Consider the following 24,514-nt stretch of genomic DNA (forward strand, 5'->3'; position numbering starts at 1 on the left):
ATAGCCAATTCTACGTCTTGACTTGTGCTGGGAGGCTTTGCAGTCTGTGGATGATCGTGCGAAAGATCTTCTTCGACAGAAGGAGGCGGCGGTGTCTCAGCGGTTGTTCTGAGCTGACGCCTGTTGCGATGGTAGGGGCGAGCGGCAACTTCTACTTCATACGAGCGGTTTGGAAGGATCTTCACACAACTTCCAAGAGACCATTTAGTTTCACCAGGGAGTTTCATTCTGATCGCTTGACCTGGCTGTAGCGGTTGACTCTTGGAGTTGTACCGCTGCTCTTGAAGGGCTTTGCGCTTTGCCAACTTGTCTCCTGTCTGGCTGTCTACTTTTGGCTCCAGCAGTTTGGTGTGGGTTGGCAACAGCGTTCGTGTTCTTCTGCCCATCAGACGTTGGACTGGTGAGGTTCCTAAACCTTCTGACGGGGTGTTTCTCCAGTCTAAGAACGCCAGTAGAGGATCTTTGTTGTCGGCTCGTGCTTTCTTCAGCAGCGCTTTGCAAACTTTCACGGCGTTCTCCGCTTTTCCGTTCGACTGAGGATAGCGTGGGCTTGAGGTCTTGTGCTCAAATCTCCATGTCTCGGCGAAATTCGCAAATTCAGACGAGCTGAACTGTGTCCCGTTGTCGGTAACTAGGACTTCAGGAATACCATGTCTGGCAAACTGGACTTTCAGTGCGTGGATCATGCTCGCTGACGTTATTCGTTTCAGTTCCTGTACTTCGAAGTAATTTGACCAGTAGTCCACCATTATCAGGAACTGTTGTGGTCCAAGCTCGAAAATGTCAGCTCCAACTTTGGACCATGGGCGACTGGGCATTTCATGTGGCTGGAGTTCTTCTCGGCATTGCTCTGGCTGGTATGACTGGCAAACGCTGCACTTGGAAACGTAATCTTTGACTTCCGCGTTGATTCTTGGCCAGTAGAGTAGCTCCCGGGCTCTCCCTAAGCATCCACCGATTCCTATGTGCGACCTGTGGATTTCTTTGAGCATATCAGCTCGCAGCGATTGAGGAACAACCAGGCGTTCTCCGCGATAAACCAGTCCACCATCTTCAACTAGCTCGCTTCGGCTGTCGTAGTAAGGAACAAGCTTTGCAGGGCAGTCTTTTTGACATAATGGCCACCCTTTGTGTATCGCACCAATGAGTAGCTGCATCTCTGGGTCATCTGCTGTGACTCGTTTGAACTGTTGTAGTCGGTTGGGCGAAACAGAAAGTCCATCTTCATGCTGAACTTCTCGTAAGGCGCGTACTTCACTGCTGTCGTGCTTGGCGTCCTCGGTTGTAAGCCTGTAGGCACGGCTCAGGGCATCTGCAATGAACATTAGACGGCCTTTCTTGTACTGAATGTCCAGAGAATAGTTTTGTAACACCATGCGCATCCTCTGTAGTCGTTTGGGTGACTGCTGTATAGGCTTCTTGAATACGGCTTGTAGAGGCTCATGGTCAGACTCGACGTGTACGGTGTCTCGGCCATATCTGTACTGGTCAAACTTGTGACAAGACCATACAATGGCAAGAAGCTCTTTCTCGATCTGGGCGTATCTGGTTTCAGTGTCTGTGAGCGCTCTTGAGGCGTAACATACTGGCTGACCTTTCTGCATGAGGACAGCTCCCAGACCTGTTTCAGATGCGTCGCACTGAATGGTAACTTCTTCATTCACATTGTAGTACTTGAGTACTGGAGATTCAGTTAGGTACTTCTTCACAGTATTAAACGCGATACTGTGCTGCGTCATCCACTGCCACTCCACGTCTTTATCTTCTAATCTCCGCAACGGCTCTGTCATTTCGCTCAGATGCGGCATGAACTTAGAAAGGTAATTCACCATTCCAAGGAAACGTTTAAGTGCTGTGGCGTCTTCTGGCTCAGGCATGGCAACGATCGCTTCAATCTTCCGGGGGTCGGGTTTGAGTCCCTCGGGAGTGAGCAGGTGCCCCATGAATGGTACGTTTGTTTGAGCACGACTGACTTTCTGTTTGTTCAGTTTCAAGTTCCATTCTCTGCATCTCGTGAAGAATGATCACTCATTTTGTTCTAGGCTCTTGTAAGCTTCTTCAGTGCTGTCGCCGAAACCAGCGATAACAAAGTCATCAGCAATGACTTCTACGCCTTGAAGCCCCTCCACAAATTCGTGCATGGTTCTTTGCCATACTTCTGGAGCGGAACTGATACCAAGGGGCATGCGAAGCCAACGGTAGCGTCCGAAGGGAGTGTTGAACGTCGTTTTGTAGCTTGACTCGCGGTCTAGTTTCTTCTGCCAGAATCTGTCTTTTGCGTCAACCACTGTGAAAAGCTTAGCTTTGTCAAGTCGAGTAGCGACCTCTTCTATGGTAGGCATCTGGTAGTGCTCTCGCTTGATCGCTTCGTTCAGATCTCTTGGGTCCAAACAAATTCGAATTTTGTTCGGCTTTATTACTGCCAGCATACTTGAGACCCATTCTGCTGGCTCTGTTACTGGTGTGATGACGTTTCGCTGTACTAATTCGTCTAACTTTTCCTTGATTTGTGGGCGTACTGCAACTGGTACTCTCCTCGGGGGGTGAACTTTCGGTTTTATCCTCTCGTCCGTGATAATTTTGTACTCGCCTGGAAGTTCTCCAAGTCCTTCAAACACATCTTTGTATTCTTCAAGGATCGTGTTACTTTCTGGCGATATCGTGAGCGATAATACGTCACAATCAGCTAGCGTGACGATTCCAAGCGTGATACTTGTGTTGAGTGATAGGATAGGCTGATAATCGCCATTTACAACATTAAAAGTCAGAGTTTTCTTTCTGTCCTTATTCCAGACTGGGAGGTTTATCTTTCCGGCAACTTGCTTTCGTTCACCAGTGCAGGAAACGATTGATTTGTTGCATTTCCTTAGCATTTCGACAGTGTCATCTCCGGTGATTGATTTGTACACTTTGAGTGGTAGTAAATCGCATTCGGATCCAGTGTCCACTTGAAAACGGACTACATTTCCGGCCTGTCATCGGTTGACGTGCAAATTTACAAGGGCTTTGTTCGCACGGCTGGGCTGTTCTCCAACGGTGCAAATCTCAAATTGATCAGGTCCATCATCTAATTGCACGGTAGCAACAGTCTTGCTTCGGCAAAGCGATTGGTAGTGATTCATGTTGCCACATCGGTGACATTTCTGACCAAATACGGGACATTTTTGCTTTGCGTGTGACGTTCCACATCTGCCGCAATTACCACGCGATGTTTGTTTTTGATGTTTGCTGTTTGCTGCACGCGACGGCATCGACGGTCTGTTGCTTTTCGAGCGACCCTGTTTTAACGCATTGACGTTTGCGCTTGCACCCATCAGCTTCACTTGGTGCTCCATTTGTTCGGCTGCTTTGATAAGATCGACGGCTTTTTGCAGTGTCAAATCATTGTATCGAAGCAGTCTCTCACGCATCTTGTCGTCTCGAATTCCTAAAACGATCCTGTCACGCAAAATCTCCTCTGGGGTAATGCCCTCGTGTTGACAGTTTTTAGCGATTGTTCTTAACTCTGTAAGATACGCTGCGATATTCTCGCCAGGCTCTTGCTTGCGATTGTTAAATCGGTAGCGTTCGTAAATCACCTGTGTTCGCGGTTCGCAGTATGCATCAAACTTTGCTAGCACGTGTTCTATTTTGGTTTCATCTTCGTCCTCTCCCCATTCAAAGGCATCGAAGGCTTTCGTGGCATCTTCTCCAATAACTGACAAGAGCGTAGAAACTCTTACCAGTGGCTCCTGTTTCGAAATTCCTGTGGCGATTTCATAGTGACCACACTTTCTTCCACGCTTTCCAATTTGTGGCTACGTTGTCGTCCATGACAAGCGCTTTTGGCGGTGGCAAGTTTGCAGGAGGCATGAATATTTGTGCAGGCGGAGCGGGCAAGATTTCTGGAGCTTCTCCTGGAGCTTCTTCAGATGTCCCTCCTGCTGGCATCGTGGTTCAGGTTCTGTCTGACACCATGTAGCATTTTATGGTCGTACGTCGGAACGATAGATAGAGAGAGACTTGAGTGCTAGTCAACTCCTAGTTTAATGCAGGCTTCTGTGTTCTTACAGTTACAATAAATCAATAAAGTACTCTTATACAAACACGCGATATGCGTGGGGTAATCAGGTGTCGATTACACTACTATAATTATCATATTAAGATCACGCAAGTTAGTGTCACAATACAATGTCACAATCCGGTATCGTTACAGATATGGATTTCCAACATAAGGTGGGCTAAATGGAAGAATTATGGAAATTCCAGTAGGTGAGAGGAACACAATGAAACAAATGTTGTAGGTGAAATCCTGAGAGTGGTGGCTCAAAAGAAAAAAAAAACCTTTGTGGGGGATATGGATATCTTCTGGAAACACACATTGTACTGTTAACACCATACCCATCTCAGTGCTTGTAGAAGAAAAGCTGTCTTTCTTTCAGGCAACATAACAAGATCATCTTTTATCTTTTCATAGTCCAGAGATGGTTTATAGGGAACATCAACATTCTCTGCTAGCCTGAAAAATAATAACAATGAAGACAAACAAATTAAAAGTCTATATATTCGCATTCACAACTGTTACAGGAAGAAAGCTCTATCATTAAGCAGAAGTAACTGCCAATATAGCCTTGCATATTAATAAAACTTGAAAAATACACTTAAGCCCTGCTTTACCCACACCTCATTATTGTCGACAATTTTCTTGGTCTCCAACTAACATACTGCCTAATCTTAATTTGCTCCATAATGATACCCCCTCCTAAGCCAGTGGTGTTTGCAATACGGGGTTTGACTGTAGAAGAGTATGTGGAATCAAAACTCTGATTGAGCAAAAAGTAAATTAAAGCAAACTTATTACTGGATATGGAATGAGTATAGCCAACTTGAACTTGGTGCTATGCGGTTTGTTAATATATAGAATCTGTCATCTTACTTCCAACACACGCCAGAGGAATAATTGTTAATTTATCCACAACCACCTAACAAATGGCTGAAGATGGCAAGTGTCTCTTTCCCGCTTTCGTGTATGACTTCTAACATCTAAAGTCGATACAAATTTGACACTTTCTTACAAAGCCTCAACAGTCAGCAGCCAATCACCTGTTACACAATTGAAACCAAGAGACATACAGCCAGAAAAGAACTTGCATCTAAAATAAGGATTATCTGAGGCTGTTTGTGTTACTTACAGCAGCGAGGATACAGACTGTTTTCAAATGTGACACAGCTGTTTAATCACACTAAGTGTGAACTAAGGATCCTGTCAACGTAAAGTTTACTGACTGTGAAATACCCTGAAGGGACAGTGGAGGGGGAGGGGATAAAGCTTCCCCCCCCCCCCCACTTTGTCGATGCTTAAAAAGATAATTAATTTAATTAATTTACTTAACCATGTCCATCACATTATTATTAAGTATGTACATTAAGGTTTTCTCCGAGACAGTTTGTTGTTTGTTTCGCTGCTGAACGGACCACTGATTTCAACCATGATAATCGAATTTCAGCTATTGTTTCTACTTCATTTGATCTTGGATTGGTGTTTCACAAAGATAAAGTTTCATCACTGAATAAGTTTGAGGGAGTTTTTTCACAAAGGCATTCGTTTCCGTAAGCTAATTATCGCCGTTACACAGAGAATTATGTACAGCTTTGCCCATCCTCGATCATTCAATCCTTCTGTAATAACAAACAAAGAAGCCCACATGATTTACGGAAGCATGACGAACGAAACTTGGTCTTCACAAGCTGCTGGCTTTCACAAGAAAACAAGTCAACAATTTCTGCCTCATCAGCTTGTTGTGTTGGTCAAATGGAAGGGCCAGACTGAAGCATTGACTCCTTACTTAAAAAACCCATATTTTAGTTGATACAATCAAAAATTTACATCAGTGTTGACAGTTTTTGATGCATTTCTAGCCATTTCAGAAGACTCAATTTTAAAAATTTCCCAGTTATTCAGGGGAGAGGGTTACAGTTTTCTGCTTTCATTGAGCAGAGCTTTGCAAAACAGTTTTACTGGCAAAACACGCAGAAATGTACCAGATAATAATAATTATTATTATCAGTGGCATTGTCACTTGTACTCTGAGGCCTCAAACCATTTTAAGTTCGTATTCCAAGATTAACTGCTAAATTATGAACAATTTTCTAATTCCACTGAAAAGAAATCTTAAATTCTGCTGCTGTGGCAAGTTTTTTGTTGAACATTCCACAGTGTTTTAATACTGTTGTTAGAATCAAAAGAGTAAAGCCATACTGCACATCATTCATTTACTGAGAGTGTTTGGTCAAGATGGCTTGATACTGGCCAAGAGTGATAATGTACTGAAATAGATGCTTATGCAATACCTTATTACACCATTGATATTGTAAACAAGTCAGTTTAATAAACCGTACCTAGGCAGTCCATCCTGAGCAAAAGATGCTCTTAGTAATGAGCTTGCCTGAAAACACAACATGTTGCACAGGTTAAAAAATTCTGTGAAAATTACAACGTAAATAGAAAAATCCTTTGTACATAATTCTGTGTAGTATGGTATACATGTATAACGTGTTTGCCAAGAGGGCATGTGCAAGGGTAATATAGTTAGTGTGGGTGCTTGTTAGAATTGTCTTTAATTTAGCAAACTGTTGGCAACCATCACCTGACAGTTTAAAACTAAGGCTAAAACATTGATGCTGGCAAAATAAATTTCAATTCAAAGATTGCTCAACATGCGAATGCTGGAGCCTGAATGCAGAACACAATCACATTGACATCTCTTATATTTACACCTCTTTATGTTAACTTGCTGCCTCCCAAACACTTTTGATATTTGCATTACTAAGGATTGTATCTCTATTCTAAGGCCCGATTTAATTCCACGATACTGATGAAGTTCAAAGTTTTTCTATTGAAATGTCAAACAATTTTAAACGTTTTTTTTAAAAGGCATTTCCAGCCAGCGTCAATCTTTTAGTCTTGAAGGTAGTTTTATCATGAATATTCCTGGCGGCAGTTTTAACATATTTTTTTTCTATTTGCATTATACTTTTTTTTTTAAGTCTGAAACAATTCAAACGCTATGAAATTTACTGACAGACCACTGCAATTGGTAGTGAAACAAAACTTGATGACCTTAACTAACTTCTAATTTCAAATCTTGATGCCATGTCACCTGCTATGATTTGTTTCTTTACACAAACAAAAATTCGAAAATGGGCTGCCAAGTGTACGTATGATAAATATCAATTAGTATGTTTCCCTTAATGTGTGTTCTGTCTTACATGAATCTGTCCTGAAGAGTTGAATTCATTATCTAGTTAAAGGATTATTTAACAAAACAGGTCCCATGACTAGAATGTTTTCCATTTCAGACAGATTTACTATCTACGTGATAGAAACTACAAACCTACATGATAGCCTAAATGAACCATTCTTGCCCATCTGACAATTGGTTTGAAGCACAATTGTGATCACCATATTTTTAAGCCTTTAGGAACTTAAGTTGACTGTAATACTCCAATTACAATTTAATGGCAACTAAGGAGATTTAACCCTTTCCTGCCCGAGGGAAATGCTGAATTTTTCAAAATTGCTAACTATGAACTGGGAGACCACATGTGATATACCGTATAAGAGGTATTTTCTGGAGTGTGCTATAAATCACATCAAGAGAGATGGAGGAGGTCACATATTAGAGTGAGAAAAGTCCAAAACGAAAGAAGAAAAACATTGAAAATTTTCCTATTTGTTGTACATACTGGGTATCCCCTTAAACTATAGCTTAACGTACAGCTCTCAGTGCATTGCTTGTTGTAAGATTTCAACTGGACCCTTAACGTACAAAGAAAAAAATCAAGTCTCATATAGGAGGGAGGCATGATTTTATACCTTCCATTTATAGATCTTTCAACGATTTTTTGGTTGTGCAAATTTCACACAAATTGACCAAATACTGAGCTTATAATTGCGTCTTGTGCCATATGGCACTCTTGGGCGGGTTTCAAAGATAGAGGGGTTCTGAAGATAAATATGGCGATAATGATGAACCATGCCTCAACTTGCTTAAATTGATGGTGAAAGACATGAACAAGTTAGCCTAGGACCATGTGTACAACTCAATTTCCATAAAAAATAGAGTTACGGAACAAGAAAACCAATTTAACAAGAAATCTACAAAGAACTGAGACCATGCAAAAAATACTAGTTAAAGCTACACTGTAGTCATAAACTAGTTGCAACAAAAAATTGAAAGTTACCGTTCCTGGTTTGCTGATGTCAACTGACTCTCCATTGGAGGGAGCAAACAGTCTAACACAAATGTTCTGCAGATACTCAGGTGTCACCTGTGCAAAGAGTAACACACTACATTATTCCTACTAGCTTTAATATCTTCATGCCCCCCCCCCCCCCCATCTGAATGGGAACTGAAAAGGCCATTCGATTAACATTTTCTCACAAACTTACCATATTTGCAAGTGTCATGCTCATAACTTTGATACAGTTGCAAGAAACCCAACACAAATAATTTCACCAAAGTTTTACAGATCACAATAATTTATTTATAAATGCAATTTATAATGCTGCTGAATGATGCAACCAAAATTAAATAAATCAAAGACATTCCTATACACTGTGTTAATTATCTTCTACATATGCATTCCTGTGTGCAAAAGCGAAAAGCAATTTAAAATTCTAGTTGCTACATTTCTGACCCAACATTAACAATAAAGTTCACTAAAAGTAAATTTTCTAAAAATACAGTCAAAACGAGGCTTGTGGCCAAGATAAATTTTTATTTATGAAAGGTTAATTATTTATGAGATGTCCACAGCAGCTGATTGTTGATTTCCAATGTGCGGTTCTGCAAACTATCAAATCTCCCACCACAGAGAGAGCCAAGGGAATTCCAGAGGGAAGGTGGGGTGAACAGTTAAATTGCTATCCATCTACCAACTTGGCAGATCTTTCCTGAAGACCTAATAATAATTACTATTAATAGGTTAACTTCTTGCAGACAATGTTACATCAAAAATTAGTTTTCTTTCTCCAAAGTGCTATAGTGAGAGAGAACTAATCTGTATGAAAATAAGAACTTGACTTTATCAAAAAGGAGAATTAGTCCCAAGCACTGTGTTAGGACTCAACTATCAGAATATAATTAGCTGGGGAACGACAAATTTTGAAATTTAAATTAAACACTGAAACGTCTAATTCATAGTTTAAGACGTAATGACCATAGTCCCTAGCTAGAAAGACCATCTGTGAGAACAAAGAAAACAATGGGTGACAGAGCACTCCAGAAAGCTGCTCCTCTCTTATGGAACAAGTTACCTAGGTCTGCACGGGAAGCAAGGGACTTGGATTGTTTTAAGACTCTTGATCTTACTCTTGATCTTAAAGAGATTGTAGTGGTCACAGACAAGGCACTGTATGCAAAAGCCTCAAAAGTTGTTTGGCAGAACACTGATAGGTACTCTTCGTTCCTTTTGAGGTTAGGAACATTCCACATCATATGCAATCTTCTGTCAATAATTGACAAAAGGTACCAAGAAGCAGGCTTGCGCGATCTGTGTATTTTTTATTGAGTCATGAATAATCTCTGAGGGATCAGTTTCAGGTGTTCTTGAAGTGCAGAAAACAGAAGTGAGGAAGTCCCAGTGTTGTTCAGCAGTCAACAAGAAGCTGACACTCGCCTTTTGCTCTGCGCATCCCATGATGCACAGGTGGGTTGCAAAGCCATGATCACCAACTCTGAAGACACAAATGTTTTCATACTGCTACTTACCTTTAGTCCCTCCATCGATGCCAAACTCTTTCAAAGGTGTGGCTCACAAAGACGTAATGGAATGATTGATATCAACAAATTGGTCGCAGCTGTTGACAATGATGTATGCAATATACTTGCTGGTCTTCACACGTTCACTGTATGTGACACTATATGTGCATTCGTTGGCAAAGGAAAAATCAAGCCCTTGAAGCTTCTGAAGTCTGAATATTACGTTAGAGACGCTTTCAGCCGGTTGGGACAAATGTGGGAGGTTCAGTCAAATCTCCACACTGACCTAAAGATGTTAACATGTCAGCTTTACTCTTCTGAGACAAGTCAAGTAAACCAGGCATGTTACAGTCTTTTCTGTTCAAGGAATGGACAACTACAATCCACCAACCACCTTGCCAGGACTGCCTGTGGAAACACACTGCCAGAGCAAATTTCTAAGCAGGCAACTGGAGACAATCCCTTGAAAGCAACCCTATAATGGCAAGTCCTGTTGGGATGGGGTGGAAACTAGAAGAAGTACACAACAGAGAAGAGCATCAATTTGTTTGGATGGAGGGGAGATCCGCTCCTGAAGCTCTGTTGGAGCTTCTGGCCTACAGAAGTACCAGATCCTGTAAGCTCCCAAACTGTGCTTGTTTAGCAAATGTCCTCAAGTGTACCGAAATGTGCACACTTAAGGACTGCTACAATTAGTCAGTGGAAGAAGTACATGTTGACATTGCAGATGGCATTGATGACAAAGACGATGATTTTTGAGAATCTGCACAGGACAAAGAGACTATCTGTCTTACAATCCACCAGAGTAAATGACATAAAAACTGATCATAACTGTCTAACAGATACTAAACAATTCTAAGAACATCTTCGGGCCATTTCTGTTGAGAAAACAAAAACTGGGACATTTAACTTGGCTTTTATAGCTAAAGATAAAATTTTGTGTCATGCTTCTACTAACAATGTCTAGACAAAGACATATACATACATGTGTAATAAATGGTGAATGGAAAGTTCATTGGCGATGTGTGACACTTGAAAATGTTATCTCATAGGATTGATATAAAAATAAATATCAAAAAGTGTCAGTAATAGTTTAGAAAAACCATTACTGACACTTTTTGATATTTTGATATGTGTGATGTGGACATGTTGTGATTTAAGTTTTTGTTCATGCTTTTATAGCTAAAGATAAAATTTTGTGTCATGCTTCTACTAACAATGTCTAGACAAAGACATATACATACATGTGTAATAAATGGTGAATGGAAAGTTCGTTGGCGATGTGTGACACTTGAAAATGTTATCTCATAGGATTGATATAAAAATAAATATCAAAAAGTGTCAGTAATAGTTTAGAAAAACCATTACTGACACTTTTTGATATTTTGATATGTGTGATGTGGACATGTTGTGATTTAAGTTTTTGTTCATGCCGGTGCGATTACATTTACATTCATAGAGGTCAGAAAGTGAAACCTCATTCAGTTATGTCAGATGAAGTGCGTTAAGTGAAAACAAAGTCAAGAAGATTTAAGATTTAAGAGAAAGTAATTGTCATGTTTTATCATTTGTGAAAATATATGAAAATGTGGCTTTTTCTGCATTATATTGCATTTTGATATGCAGAGTCCTGGTTCAGGCAGATAATAATCATCACTCTACTTTTAGATAATTTTCGGTAATGCAAACCAATGACATTGGGCGATAATGTTACCTGTTTCATCATGTTAAGAATGTGTGTTGGTCCAAGTATGTAAATTATGTGGAGGTAGGGGAGGGAATCATTTGTGATGCCCTTTCTTGTACAACACGTCCTCCAGACATGTTCTTTAAATCTCAAAATCCTGGGCACTCCCTTTTTGAGTTTGTACCACAAAGAATACTGCTGAATCAGTAATTCTAAGGGATGTTGTATATATCTCTAGTGTTTCTGCTAGACTGGCCATTGCGGGAATCATGAGTTGCAATCAGAGATGGCCCCCAGAAAAACGAAAAAAAGGCCAATTTGGCCCTTTCCTTTAAGAAGGCTGCAGGCTTAACACAGGCATAGTACTTTAAAAGCCATCCCTTTTAAATAGCGGTTTTCAATACAGAACAATGCCAAAAAGCAGACCAAAAAGGATACACATTTGATCAATCAGAGCCTGGTGGAATAAGTCAGCATCATAATTGCAAGTAGCCTGGACACTAAATGGTTAAATGTAATTTAACTTAGTTAACCACCACGAGCTTAGCGGTCATCTGTGTCATCCACGGGTCCTGACTATGCTCCAGTCCTGCATAAGCTTGTTTCTAAAATTACAGTGGGGCTTTTTGTAGACCTGGCCGACCTACTACCAGACAATATACGAGCTCAAGAAATCAAACCCCAAGTGTTTTTGGAGGAAAAACTGGTGGTATAGGGCTAAGAAATGGGTTGTCGAAATAGCAGACATTGTCACCTGGATAGAAGCCTTCGCAATCTTTCATATGATTCTTTGCCACACCTTCCCTTCTGGCTGGAAAGATTTAAGCCAGTACAAGCTACTCATTATTCAGACAGCAAGATGCTTGACTGAGATATCATGGCTCAACCATGACATTGCCTTCAGAAAGGAGGCAGCAGCCACAGGTTCTACCGACTGGTCTCGCATGAACCCAGACCTCTACAATTTTCACACCAGATCTCTGGCTACCACTTTAACTGCTTCAGGCTTATCAACTTCTTCTGCCCTGTGACTAGCAGAGCCTCCAGTGTCTTCGGACAATCCTCAGTCTAGCCAGTATTGCCACTCCCGGAATGATGGGTGCTGTCGCTGGCCCTTCGACCACTACTGGTTTCATCAATCCTGCAAAACGTGCAATGGGGACCACCCCCGCATCCAATGCCCTCACCGCTCAGCCCACAGAGCATGGTCCCACTACCCATCTCAGTCAAAGGGGGATCTCTGACATCGCTAGGCCTCCTCTCCTAGCCAACTCAGCTGTATATAGTTTTGATTCTGTTGTCGCTGGTTCTTGTGAAAATTTCTCAGTATTGGAGTTGCATTCTCCTTTGGTTTTACCTTCTCAGCAGCAGGGTCTGCCAAGTTCTGGTTATTTGTTGCATTCTCCGGCCATATGTCAGTTAAGACCGGTTTCTAAGCTTACTCCCATTAATGTGGATAGATTCCAGCATGAACTCTGCCATCATCCTAACCCGGACAAAGTTGCATATGTGGTCCAAGGCCTTCATGATGGTTTTCACCTAGGCTTTCACTACAGTACTTCCTTGAAGTTGGCTGCAGGGAATATGGCTTCGGCACTCCTAAACCCTCAGGTTGTCGACAATTACTTGCAATCGGAACTTCAGATGGGCAGGGTAGCAGGTCCCTTCTCTCAGCTTCCCCTCCCTGACTTCCATGAGAGCTGTTTCAACGTCATCCCCAAACGCCACCAACCTGGAAAATGGGTCTCATCCTGGACTTATCAAGCCCTGCTGGCCACAGTGTCAATGACAGGATTGCTGGAGAGGATTATTCTCTACAGTAAAAGAAGGTCAATGACATTATTGCAGGCATAATGCAGCTGGGGTGGGGTAACCTGATGGCGAAATTTGATATGCAAAATGCATACAGCATCGGCCAGTCCACACAGATGATTGCCGGTTATTGGGTATGAAATGGCGTGGGGCCTGTTATGTTGATTTGGTCCTGCGTTTCAGCGTCAGGTCTGCTCCATATATCTTCACCTTTCTAGCCCACTTAGTGGAGTGGATTGCAAAAGGAAACTATGATGTCACCTTCCTGATGCATAACCTTGATGGCTTTCACACTCTTGGCCCTCCCCGCTCCTCTGTCTGTCAACATAATCTGGACAGGTCTATTGACTGCACCCCCTCCATCCAGACAAACAGGAAGGGCCTCACAATCCTGTGCATTAAACTTGACTTGCTTAATCTGCAGGAGCGCATTCCTCAGGACAAATTTGATGGGATAACGTTGGTGTAAAGGCAAGGAACTGGAGTCTCTAAAGGTGGTGATACACGGTTCAACATTTCTTGATCAACAAATGTTCCAGCTCCTGTTTAACAAATGTTGAACAGTGTGCCATGCAGTGTTGAATGTTGAAATAGGTCGTTCAACATGTTGAACGTTGTTGAATGAAATAGAGATGACTTCTATTTCATTTTACAAGTTGCCACTTGTTGAACGGTGCTAACCAATCCTTTTCCAGTCTCAACTGAGCTGGTGACACAGGGTGCAACATTTGTTGAGCAACAAATGTTGCACGATGTTGAACCATGTGTCACCAGCTTTATAGGCTACCTTCAGCATGCCTGCAAGGTTGTACTCCAAGGCCACTCTTTCTTGCACTGAATGATCAACCTGTTATACGCTTTTCTTTGTGATGACCAATCGGACAAATTTATTCACATATTTAAATTGTCGAGAATTGCTGAAATTGCTTATAACACACATTTCGGTATCACTGTACAAAATTTGATAGATTTAATTTCTCTGAAGTGTTTTATTTATATCAAAATTGCCCCAAAATACAAGCTCAAGAAGCGGCATATTCACAGAATTTGATTATTATCGATTTTCTTGAAAATGAATTCATATTTAGCTAAACTAACTATGCAGTGATTTGTTTCACATTGAGGTCTACCTAACTTGAGGTTATGGGCCGAATTGATTTTTGAGCTGTTGCCACCAAATGTTTGACCAATGGTAACATTTGCTCTTTGATGGAACTGGACACAGGTTCGGCTGTGTCGATCATCTTGTTTGACCTCTACCAGCAGAAATGTAATGGGCTTCCCTTGCACAAAGCTGGACTGTCTTGTAAACCAACACAGGGGAAAACGTCATGCCAGTGGGAGTGCCCAAAGTACCCGTGGATTATCAAAACCAAAAAGGATTGCTGGACCTGTATGTTGTCAAGAATAAGGGTACTGTTCTAATGGGAAGAGATTGGCTATGGAAGCTACGCCTAGACTGGTGTTCTATCAAGTCACTGCAGGCTTCACTAACTACCTCAGGTCCTATAGAGCGTTTGGCATTATGCTAGACAAGTACTCAGATGTCTTTGAAGATAAACTGGGCACATTTCCTCAAGGCAAGACCAATGCCTTATGCAAAAAAGAGGAAGGTGGAGGAAGAACTACGGAGACTCCAGTATGAAGGTATTCTCATTAAAATGGACTGGAGTGAATGGGCCACACCGACTGTGCCTGTCCCCAAGAAAGATGGTTCCGTCAGACTCTGTGGCGATTACAAGGTCACAGTGAACCTGAACTATAAGCAGAACCATACCCTCTATCTTGCATTGAAGCCATCTTTGCAAACCTTGCTGGTGGGAAGAAATTCTATAAGATTGACTTCTGTCAAGCATATCACCAATTAGAGATGGAGGAAGTCAATTTTGGAATGAGGGGAGGAGTTGCCACTCTTATGAAGACGCAAGAGGGCATTGATTGTCTGGTCCCAGTTCATTGTGAAAGTCATCAAGTTGAACTGAGCATAGCAGATGCGTTGAAGTCAACACTGTTTTCAGAGATTGATGAAATACTTGTCAAAATATACTACTTGTACAAAAACAGCCCAAAGAAGATGAGACAATTGACAGGGTTGGGAGAGACACTGGAGATGGCAGTTAGTGCACCAGTCAGAGCAAATGGCACTAGGTGGATGGAGGATAACCTGCGGGCATTGAACTGGATAAACAAGAATTATGGCCTTCTGATAGCTCACTTTAGCCATTTGACAGAAGATACCACATATCCAAGTGCAGAGAAGGCGAAGTTTAAGGGGATACATTTGATATACAGGAATGCCAAGTACCCACTGTATGTGGAATATTTCATTGAGGTATTGACACCAGCAGCTGAGCTGAGTCTCCATTTTCAGCATGAAGCAATAGATGTAGTGGGTGCAGTACGTGGAATCAAAAGCCTTTTACGAATTATGGGAAAGCTGAAAAAGTCCAGTGCACTTATTTTCTCCACTGGCCATGTCAAAAAGTTTTTTGATGTGATCAGTAGTGAAAATACTGATGATGATGGAGAAGATGATGATCACAGACAATGCACCATGTACCGAGAAGTCAAGCTGACTCATGTTGACTAAGCCAAAAGTAATCTGAACAATGCCAACAACGACATCCTTAGTCATATCCTTGAATGTTTCACTCAATGATTTGACAAAACTAACAATCTGTTCAATGAGTTTTAGACACCGAAGTGTATCCGGAAGTAGGAGTGGATGACGCCTACGGGCTAGATGAGGTTAGGCTACTTGATGAAAGGTTCCATGTACTGCTCACTGCAAACGGATGTGATGTGGAGAAAATTGAAAGTGAGTGGGATCGTTGTCACAACTGGATTGAAGGGGACCAACTACATTGATGTGTGGGCAAAACTGTTCACTTCGTCAAAGAAAAAAGCTCTCAGCAACATTCTGCATCTCATGGAAATTTTGTTGGTTGTTCTCGTAAGCAATGCTGTCCTTGAGCGGATGTTCTCAATGATGACTTGCGTGCACACAGATTGGAGAAATTGTTTAGGAGAGAAGAGGGTTGAGAACTTACTTCGGCTCTGGGAGGAAGGAACTACTGCGGACAAATTTGATCCACAGCCAGCAGTTGCCAGATGGAGTGCCAAATGTGCCACACAAAGAAGGCGTAATGTCATGCCTAGTGGCTCACGCGCGGAGGTATCAACACCTCATTCTGGATTGAGGAAGAGGAAACTGCCTCAATCAGAGGTTGTTGAAACTGTCAAGGACCTTCTGGAGGATGATTTACATGTATTGGAGTAGTGCCGATTGTTGTCTTAGTTGTAGGACTAAGGAGATGTTTCAACAGATTTCTATCACTTCAATGGTTATATCAGAATCCCTCTACTTAATGTTGTATTCAATTATGTTGCTTTCAAATCTACCCAGTGTTAAAAGGGCATCTTGGACCAATGTATTGTCCATGAAAGCTTGAATTCCTGTTTCCGAAGCCTGCACATTTCTTCTAACAGTTTGTTTTCAAGAAGGACACCACAAGCTCTTGAGTTATTTTTATTGACTTTATTGTTCAAGTTTGCATAAATTTGCACGGACAATATGTGGGTACATCACTGTGAGTACTGGGTAATTCTCCTCTTGATGCACAGCATTGATGAATTGTTTGTTAAATAAAAGATGATGTTTCTTCATCTTCCTAGGATGGGGGGGGGGGGGGGGGTCATGACTGTGTACACCCACAAAAATAATCATCTATCAATCTGTTTTCCCTTATTTTTATCCCTGCTTCTTCATCTTCTTGCCTGTCAACAAATGTGTTATATACTGAAAATGAAAAATTATAATATCTCATTAACAATTAAACATTTCATTATGTCATTGCGGCAGGTCAAAAAACATTAATGGCAGGCCAAAATTTGTCTGGCCTGCCAGAAAATAAAAAAATGGCAGGCTATCATTTTTTCCTATTTCGAACCCTGAATCATCAATAGAAATGGATGAAACAATGCGAAACAGAATTCCCCAGTGTGAAAGAAATGATTACCTCCGAACAAGTATTAACACATTATGATCCTATTCTGCCACTGAGGCTTGCTTGTGATGCATCCTCTGTGGGAATTGGTGCTGTGCTATCCCACGTGATGAATGATGGGACTGAGTGACTCATTGCTTTTGCTTCCAGGATACTCACAAAAACTGAACAAGGGTCACGCAAACTTACAAAGAAGCTTTGGCAATAATCTGGAGAGTCAAGAAGTTCCATGTATATTTGTTTGGCCGATCTTTCACAATGTACACGGATCATCAGCCACTAACATCCATCTGTCATCCACACAATAGCATTCCAGTGGTTACAGCAGCCCGACTTCATTGCTATGCATTATTCCTGGCTGGCTATGACTAGAAAATCGAATACAAGAACACTAAAGCACAGAGCAATGCAGATGGCCTTTCCTGGCTGCCACTTACAACCGAACAGAGAGCTGAAGAAGTTGTGGATGCAGTGGATGTTTTCAATATGATGCAGTTTGAGACGTTACCAATCACAGTTGGCAATGTCTGAAGAGAAACCCAAAGGGACCCTGTACTGAGTCAAGTACATGAGATGGTGACTAAAGGATGGTTAAGCAGCCATGTTCCTGTACTTGGCCCCTTCTACGCTTGCAGGGATGAGATAACTGTACATTCAGGCTTTTTGCTGTGGTGAATCCAAGTCACAGTGCCCACAAAACTTCATCCACAAGTGCTTGAAGAACTCCATCAAGGACATCTAGGAGTGGTGAAGATAAAGGCCCTAGCTAGAGCTATATCTGGTGGCCAGGAATAAAAAAGGAAACTGAAGAAACCACGAGGACCTGCTCGGGTTGCCAGCTAATGCAGGCTGAGCCTAGTACAGCACTTGTACATCCACGGGAATGGCCATCATCACCCTGGCAACGAATCCATATTGACTTTGCTGGACCCTTCCTTGGCTGCATGTTTTTGATTGTCGTGGATGCTCATTCTAGATGGCTGGAAATAGAGAAAATGGACACCATGACCTCAACAAAAACCATTGAGAAACTGCAGAACTTATTTGCTAGATATAGCGTGCCATCCCAGTTAGTGAGTGACAATGGACCAAAGTTTAAATCTGAAGAGTTTCAGATGTTCCTCAAGAGAAATGGATTTGAATGCCTCACATCAGCACCATATCATCCTGCCAGCAATGGTCTAGCTGAGCGCTGGGTGCAGAGTTTCAAATCAGCCACGAAAAGTGAAACAGATGTAAAACCTCTGAACATCAAGAGCAGATGTCTGTAAATATCAACCAGAGGTGTGCAATAGCGAAAAACTCAAAATTCTCAAAAAAATTCACAACATAGCCCACGGTAAACTATTGCAAGAAATACATGTTTTACTTCGATCCGATAATTATTTTTGATGTGAGGCTACGATCTTGAATTCACCACTCCTGAACCGGGTTTTCGGTGTCTGACACCACATGTTGCGAAGACCTTGTTTCAAAAATCAAACCAGTTTTGTTCCAAACGAAAAACATCCAGTCTGATAAAGTACATAATTATAGACATCATGAATGGTATGTTACTCATCTGAAGTGAAAATTAAATATTTAGGAGATTTTTCATTATTTACAATTTTTTAAGCGATTTCTCGTGATGCCAAATTGACAAATTTATGAGGCTTAAATCATCAACTGATACATGGCGTTGAGGATAAAGATTTACACCTCTTGAAAGAGCATCATTTCTTCTTATAAAATCTGCTTTAAAAACAATGGGCAACACAAGGAAATTTTTGAGGCCGCGAATTACAAGTAGTACTTTAGTGAAATTTGAGCTTTTCTGTCACGGCATTCCGATGCTAAAACTCAGATAAACACAACATGAAAACGTTTCAAACAACAATGGTTTATTGATTCTTGCTACAGGGCACTGCATGTGCATGACCTATGCTTATAAGACTATTTTCCTTGGTTTTCTATCTTTTAGGGGCAGTGTCAAAAGATTTTAGTGGAGTTCAAAAGCCGTACACGGGTCAGTTTATGTTCGGTCCCAACACTCGCAAATATGGAAAAAAATGAAACCAACCTTCATTCAGTCTTACTTTGAAAAAATGGAGCTAGAAAGAAAACCAAGGAAAATATTACTTAGAAGGGTAAATTTTGTTGTACATTGTCTGTTTATTACACATTTGGTAAATAAGCAAATAGAGTTGTACCGGTACATGACCAAGGTGTCCACCATGGCGGCTGCAAAGAACCCCAGTGGAACAGGGTGGTAAATCTTGGCTACAAATCCTAAAACAGCTCGAATGGATCTCATCCCCCTTCCCTATTTTAATGTTGCTTCCTCCATAAAACAAGTTCAAGTTTAACAACGGTTACAATAAACAACATTGAGTCAAGGAGATGGATGTTTCAAAAAATTTTTGACCCAGATTGTGAAAATACTGGGAGAGGACCTAGTTAATGTTGTCTGGTGTCTGCCATATTGACGTCTTAATATAATTATGTGTTTTGATGTGAGTTATGCATGGCTTTTCGAGAGGAATCACGGAGGGATAAACCTATATCAAGGGCGTTCTTTGACATTAAAGAAATATTCTGATTTACATGTGTTTGACTGTTGTTCAAGACTGTATTGTTTTACGAGACATGAAATAATTTTAAAATGACCATTTTGGTGCTTTAATGGAACAAACGTTATCGTAGGATTGTGAGTTCAAAATGGTTTTAACTCGAGCAACTACCTCTGAATAATTTGCTTTCTGTACAGCAAAAAGAATTCATCTTTAAAAAAAGCAATCTAGACCAGCCAAAATGCTAAGAGAGGTATTTCAAGACGTTCAAAGTTGAAGAAAGCGCGGTAAAACAAGGTAGGCCATGTAAGTTATTGAACCAATAGCCAAGGGTTGTTATTTTAAAAGTGAAGCTTTTAGAAAATGAGGTGTCCGTTTGTACTGTTAGGCACTTCATCAATAGAAAGTGATACACGGGGAAGAAAATTTGATATGGAAATTGTTTCTGATTTTCATAGATCAAGATAGTCACAGTAGATATTTACACAATGGAGGAACTAGCAGATGTCCCAGTTAAAACAAAGGCCAAGAAAACAAAGCCAAGAAAAGTGGATGCTCCAAGCAGATACCTTGGTTTCATAATAATGCTATCACTGCCAGTGCATAAAAGACTTCTCTACACTATCCAAACCATTGTAAACTGGGTGTCATTAATCTGTGGAACAGTAGAACCCTCAGAATCTGTGGAACCTAGTAAAGCTGTCTTCTTTTGCACAAATAACCCTATTTAACAGTATTTAGCATTTCGAAATAATCATCACCAAGGGAAAATTTGTATTAAAGCTATCTTTTAGATCAAAATGCAGGGAGGTTCCATTTTCTGGTGAGATTCACTTTCACATGGTTACTGGAATGGGAACGTTTTGTTATTATAGCAAAATGTTCTTACCAATTAGATATTTCACAACTGTTTCCCAAAACCAAGTTTTCATTCGTTTATTCCATTGTTTTTTTTTTTTAACTACATGTACTTGTTTTCTCACAATTCATCTGTATTGTTTTCTTTTTCATTCAGATGCAAAAATGTGAATTCAATACTTTAGGAGACCACAAGACAAACATTTTCTACAATCCCGACACACACAGCTCCGCAGAAATGGCCTTTAGCAAAAATGGAGACTAGGAGACATAAAATTTGAGTAAAATTTTTCAAAAGTTGTCAGTAGTATTTGAAAAGCATTCACCACCCGTAACATTTCTGTGCTGAATTTTTTCCCACCTGTTTGAGTTTTTCATCATTCACATTATCTGCCCATGGGTCTCCAAGATTACAGATGCCCAAACAATGTTGCATTTCATTCACCAATACTGACATGGCACTTTGATCAATATGTTTCCTTAGTCACAAAATGTTGTTTCCTAGCTTAAAACTAAAGTACTGGATGCCTTTTAGAAATCACAAGCAAGTGATACAAATGGATAGTTCAGACAACTTTGTGGTGACTTTGACTGACGTTTTGACAACCTGAGCGGAAGTCATCTTCAGAGTCAAGTGAATTGTGGAACGTCAGTAGGTGGTATATATGTCTCTGGTAGTTAACCTGATTGGTCAACAAAGTCGCGATGTAATTGGTCGTTTGTCAGTAAGCTGTGATGTTATTGGCTGTGAAGACTGTAAAAAGTGATTGGTGTGTTTCGATCCGTCTTTTGTTAGTCAAAAAGTATGTGGGTCTATTGTTAGTAAATTGTCTATTGTGCGTCTCTTTCATTGTTGTTGTCAAAGTCACCACGAACAGTCGTTCTCAGGACTACACTCACCCAGATGATCATAATTTACGTACTTATGACATGACTCCTGGGTTCAAACCATTTACAGAACCAACACATACTGGCAGAACCGCAGACAGGGAGCAGTTTACAAGATCAAATGCTGCGACTGCCAGGCCACTTATATTAGTGAGACCGGCAGAAATTTAAAGGTACGACTGCCTGAACACAAACGAGCAACTAATTATGGTGATATCAACAATCACATTGCTGAGCACCATTTACAAACAAACCACACAATCGACTGGGACTTTGCCAAGTGCATTACCTACAGTACAAATTACTATCAACGACTCACTCTGGAAAGCTGGTTTACTAACTTAGAACAAACGCCACTCAACCGTTACCTACAACTTCCTGCACCATACAAACGACTTATTGACAACAACAATGAAACAGATGCACAATAGACAATTTACTAACAATAGACCCATGGACTTTTTGACTAACAAAAGACGGATCGAAACGCACCAATCACTTTTTACAGTCTTCACAGCCAATAACATCACGGCTTACTGACAAACGACCAATAACATCGCGACCTTGTTGACCAATCAGGTTAACTACCAGAGACATATATACCACCTACTGATGTTGCACAATTCACTTGACTCTGAAGATGACTTCCGCTCAGGTTGTCGAAATGTCAGTCAAAGTCACCACAAACAGTCCTTCTCAGGACTACACTCACCTGGATGATCATAATTTAATACGTACTTATGACATGACTCCTGGGTTCAAACCATTTACAATAATTGAGACAGGTGACAATTTCACTGGCGAAATGGAACTAGTGATGTTTACAAGACAGGCAGGAAGAGGCTCTGGGTTTACTTTTCAATTGATCAGTTCCAGAACTTTTCGGATTGGGCGGAAATTGTCTGGCATTGCATTTTCTGCCTACTCGGTGATCAGTACTGTTTCTTTTGTGACTACTTAGCCTGAGTGATTATTGATTATACTTAGTGATTTCTCATTGACATTTTCGATCACTCTACCATCTCACTCATTCAACATGTCCTTTCAGGAACGTTTTGGCAAAAGAAGCTGAGAAAATCAACAAATTCAACTTCAACTCATTGACCAGACAAAAATCACACTCAAGAACAGGAAAATTAAGGTAATGACTGGCAGGTGTTGTTAACTTAAAGAAAGGAAGTGCATGCAACTCAGCAACCCCATTCTGGTTCATTCTCATTGTTGTTTGGTCTGGAATTTTTTAGGTCTTTTTAGCAGTGCACCAGACTCCCAAAACTTTCTGAGGTAAGGGCATTAAAGTTGCTAGGGCCAAATAAGTATGCAGATTTAGCTTAACTTCAATAAATATATTTCCTTGTGTAAATAATTTCAAAGCAGAACAAAATTCAGGCATAGAAAAAGTTGTACAAAAGAAAGATTCTTTGCGCAGTTCCCCACTGGACTCAGGAAGAGTTTGACCTTCACATATTACCAGTCCCCAATCTGCCAGATCTGGACGGCAAAAAGAGTCTACGCAGGTAATGGCTACAGTGTTAGAAGGGCAATCGCCATAAAACAACTGAATCAGACTGAAAAGCAGTAGCACTATGTTGCCAAGATTAATGGCCTAGCTTGACATGAAGAAATCATTTGGGTTGCGTGAAGGACTGGGAGTTGCCTTGTATCATAAACAAGAGGGCAAACTAAGAGATGTCAGATGTGACTAAGAACCCTGACACCAGCAGAGTGAAAGCACCATCTGGTGGAAGAAGAGCACGTGGTCACGATGGAGTGAAGACGTGTCTTACTGAGCTCCGACAAAAATTGGAAATTTTCTTATTTAAAATGAAATTGCTTCGAATAATACTTCATGTCAGGTAAACATTTAAGATCCGGAAAGCAACTGACAATTTTAGGCAGCCATAAACAACGTGAACACGAACCGCCGAAGGAAAATAGAAAGGTGACGCCGACACACGAAGACGCCATGACTGCTGAAGTTCTCCATGCGGAGCGAACTCACCGGTCGTATAAGGAAACTAAGTGCAGATCTAATTGACTTCCAGCAGGACACGAACGCCAAGTTAGTCAAGATAGAAAGTGCAATGTCGAAAATTGATGAGATAGAAATCCTGAATAACAAAGCTCAAGTACTTGACGAAGAGGTCGACCAAATTAAGGTTTCTTTAACCTCTACGAAGTCTACGGTTGAAGCGATGGACAGCAAAATGGAAGACTCGTTTAAAAAACTTCAGGAAAGTAACAGAGAACTTAAGAATAAACTGGAACACTTGGAAAGATACTCCCGCGACTTCAATATTCGCCTGATAGGGGTCGAAGAAGAACAAGGTGAAGATTGCATGACCATGTTTTAGACCACTTCACACTTCTTGGCTTCGAAGAAGCTCACGGAGAATTAGAAAATGCTCATCGCACAGGAAGAAGACAGGATGGCAAACCCAGGCATATTATTGCGAAATTGTACGCTAGACCATTTAAGAGGAACCTACTTCGAGCCGCGAAGAACCCACAGAATAAAAACTTGCTTAATGGAGTAAGATTAGTCGAGGACTTTACACCCGGTGATTTCGAACTCCGTAAGAAAGCTCTACCAATCATGAAAAAAGCTTTTGAAGAAGGCAAGACAGTACGTTTTACAAAAGGCAAACTGTTAATCGACGGTAAGGCTGTTCTGGTACAATAATTAGATTAAAATAGACTAAACTAGTATGAAGCAACTATTATAAAATATTATACTATTTGTTTTGGATACACTCACTTCGGAGCGAAGCTAAGATCAGCGTGTAAACAACGCGCAATGATAGTGGCCAAAACGCTAGCGACGCTTGTGCATTGCTGCACATCCGCGAATTTTCATAGTGTGTGCCTGCTGTTTTTCATGTTCTTTTTCTTCGCTTTAGTTTTTAATGTACTATACGAACCAAATTATTTCTTTACCTCAAACACCTCAAATCGCAGTATAAACATTAG

General features: G+C 40.9%; 1 protein-coding gene across 1 annotated transcript in view; it reads right to left on the reverse strand.

Annotated features, from left to right (window-relative positions):
- LOC146476678 (lisH domain-containing protein ARMC9-like) overlaps nt 1-24,514 on the reverse strand; it is a 115,637-nt gene that overhangs the window by 66,379 nt on the left and 24,744 nt on the right. Inside the window, exons 7-9 of the mRNA XM_085114260.1 lie at nt 8,224-8,310; nt 6,379-6,425; nt 4,381-4,498 (exon numbers count right to left, since the gene is read on the reverse strand). Of these exons, the coding sequence (XP_084970386.1) occupies nt 4,381-4,498; nt 6,379-6,425; nt 8,224-8,310 (252 nt within the window). The remainder of the gene's footprint in view (nt 1-4,380; nt 4,499-6,378; nt 6,426-8,223; nt 8,311-24,514) is intronic.

This window comes from Pavona decussata, unplaced genomic scaffold (assembly GCF_977016875.1).
Source record: "Pavona decussata unplaced genomic scaffold, jaPavDecu1.1 SCAFFOLD_75, whole genome shotgun sequence".
NCBI lineage: Eukaryota > Metazoa > Cnidaria > Anthozoa > Scleractinia > Agariciidae > Pavona > Pavona decussata.